The following is a 1,493-nucleotide window of genomic DNA, read 5'->3' as shown; positions in this document are numbered from 1 at the left end:
GGCTGCCCCTCCAGCTGCCCGGTCGCCATGGAGACGGGAGGAGCGGTTGGAGCGGTTGAGCGGCGCGGGGCGGCCCGGGTCCCAGGTGAACTCCTCCGGCCTAGATGCGCTGCTGGGTGCGGTAGGTTCCGCACTGCGGCGGGCAGCGGCCGGGCAGGGGGGGTCGCGGTGAGCCTCCCAGACTCACTGAAGCAGGGCGCATGCGCTCGCGGGCGCCCCCGATCCAGGCCTGCTCCCCTGTGGCTGTAGGGGGCGGGGATTGGGGTCCTCGCGGCTTCTCCATTATCTCGTTGAGGGGCAAGGGGGAGGGTTGCTACAGGTTACATAGAGTGCGCCTCTGCGCGGAGAACTAGGGTAGTTCACACGTGCGAAGTCTTTTTCACGGGATAAAAGGGACCCCGCTAGCTCCAAAGCTCGTGCTTGAAAGTGTAGAGCTGCTGTGGTTGTGGGGGGTTTCTGTCCAGGTCTGGTTTGATGAGCATCAGGGTCGGCAGGCAGCTCATTCTTGCCGTGAGCCTGAGGGCTGGGACTGCAGAGTCCTACAGCAAGGCCTCACAGACCCTGTTTTTCAGACACCCAAAACCTTTCCTGGATGATACTGAGACTGGCAGTTCACCGTCTAAAGGCAGGCACACATTATAGACAAGGTAAAACAGATGCATAAGCCTTTGTGAGGTCAGGCTTCAAAAACCCATCAGCATCTATGATTCTATCTCCAAGGTGCATCTCTACCCAGTTTCCTGTCCGAATGATCCCATAACTCCCACTGATATGTTAAAAGTCCTGTCTGAATGATATTGCACATAATTGTTCATTGTGCCACAGGCTCGGAAGTCTGCTCACACTGAACGTGTCGGAGCATTAAGCCTGCTGCAGCGCTCCAACCAGGATGCTCCAGGGTGCTGCAGTGTCTCATGCAGTGCCATAGCAGGGGGGACAACAAGTGGGGCAACTGCTCCAGGCAGTGAAGCAAAGGGGCACCAACAGGCACTGCCCAGCCGGGGCAGGGTACGGGACGGAGCTGCGAGTGGCTCATTTTGGGGGTGGTGGGGGGGATGGGGGAAGGGCAGCTCTTGCTGCTGCATGCACCCCGGGCAAGCATGGGGGGGGGTGTACCCCATGAATCTGTGTGGGGCGAGGATTGGCTGCCGCTGCAGGCTTTGCCCCAGGCACCAAACTTAATTGCTACGGCTGTGGTGGGAGAAAACTCCCTAGAGTTTGTTATCTAGCTGCAATAGGGACCAGACAACGCGGGTAAAGAATTGACAGCCGTTTATTTGCTCGAGCAAAGACCATAACGCCAGCAAAAGGCAAAATGGCCCCCCCTAAAGGGTGGGGCGATCTTTTATACTTTATACAATAAGGCAAGACTACAGGGTTAACAAAGCAATACTTGGGCGGTGCTTTACAAATCTTCATAACAGCATATTTCTATTAAGCTGAACTAGTACTTTTTTAAAAGCTAAAAGTTAAGTAACAGTAACATTATGATA

At 55.6% G+C, this 1,493-nt stretch overlaps 2 protein-coding genes across 11 annotated transcripts in view; one reads left to right on the top strand and one right to left on the bottom strand.

Annotated features, from left to right (window-relative positions):
- DNAAF1 (dynein axonemal assembly factor 1) overlaps positions 1 to 1,493 on the top strand; it is a 32,396-nt gene that overhangs the window by 445 nt on the left and 30,458 nt on the right. For 5 of the 10 annotated variants that reach the window (XM_025198413.1, XM_025198417.1, XM_014517679.2 and 2 more), the window contains exon 1: positions 7 to 121. The exons of 1 other annotated variant lie outside the window; for it this stretch is intronic. In XM_025198413.1, the coding sequence (XP_025054198.1) occupies positions 28 to 121 (94 nt within the window). In that variant the 5' untranslated portion in view covers positions 7 to 27. Of the gene's footprint in view, positions 1 to 6; positions 648 to 1,493 lie in introns of those variants that run through there. 4 more of the 10 variants (XM_025198420.1, XM_025198414.1, XM_025198419.1 and 1 more) reach the window with 4 other exon arrangements.
- The window catches only part of HSDL1 (hydroxysteroid dehydrogenase like 1), a 39,761-nt gene that overhangs the window by 15,541 nt on the left and 22,727 nt on the right, over positions 1 to 1,493 (bottom strand). The window lies entirely within an intron of this gene.

Source organism: Alligator sinensis, unplaced genomic scaffold, assembly GCF_000455745.1.
Source record: "Alligator sinensis unplaced genomic scaffold, ASM45574v1 scaffold97_1, whole genome shotgun sequence".
Classification (NCBI taxonomy): Eukaryota; Metazoa; Chordata; order Crocodylia; family Alligatoridae; genus Alligator; species Alligator sinensis.
Note: the sequence above shows the minus strand (reverse complement) of the source record. Positions and strands in the feature narration are given on the sequence as shown.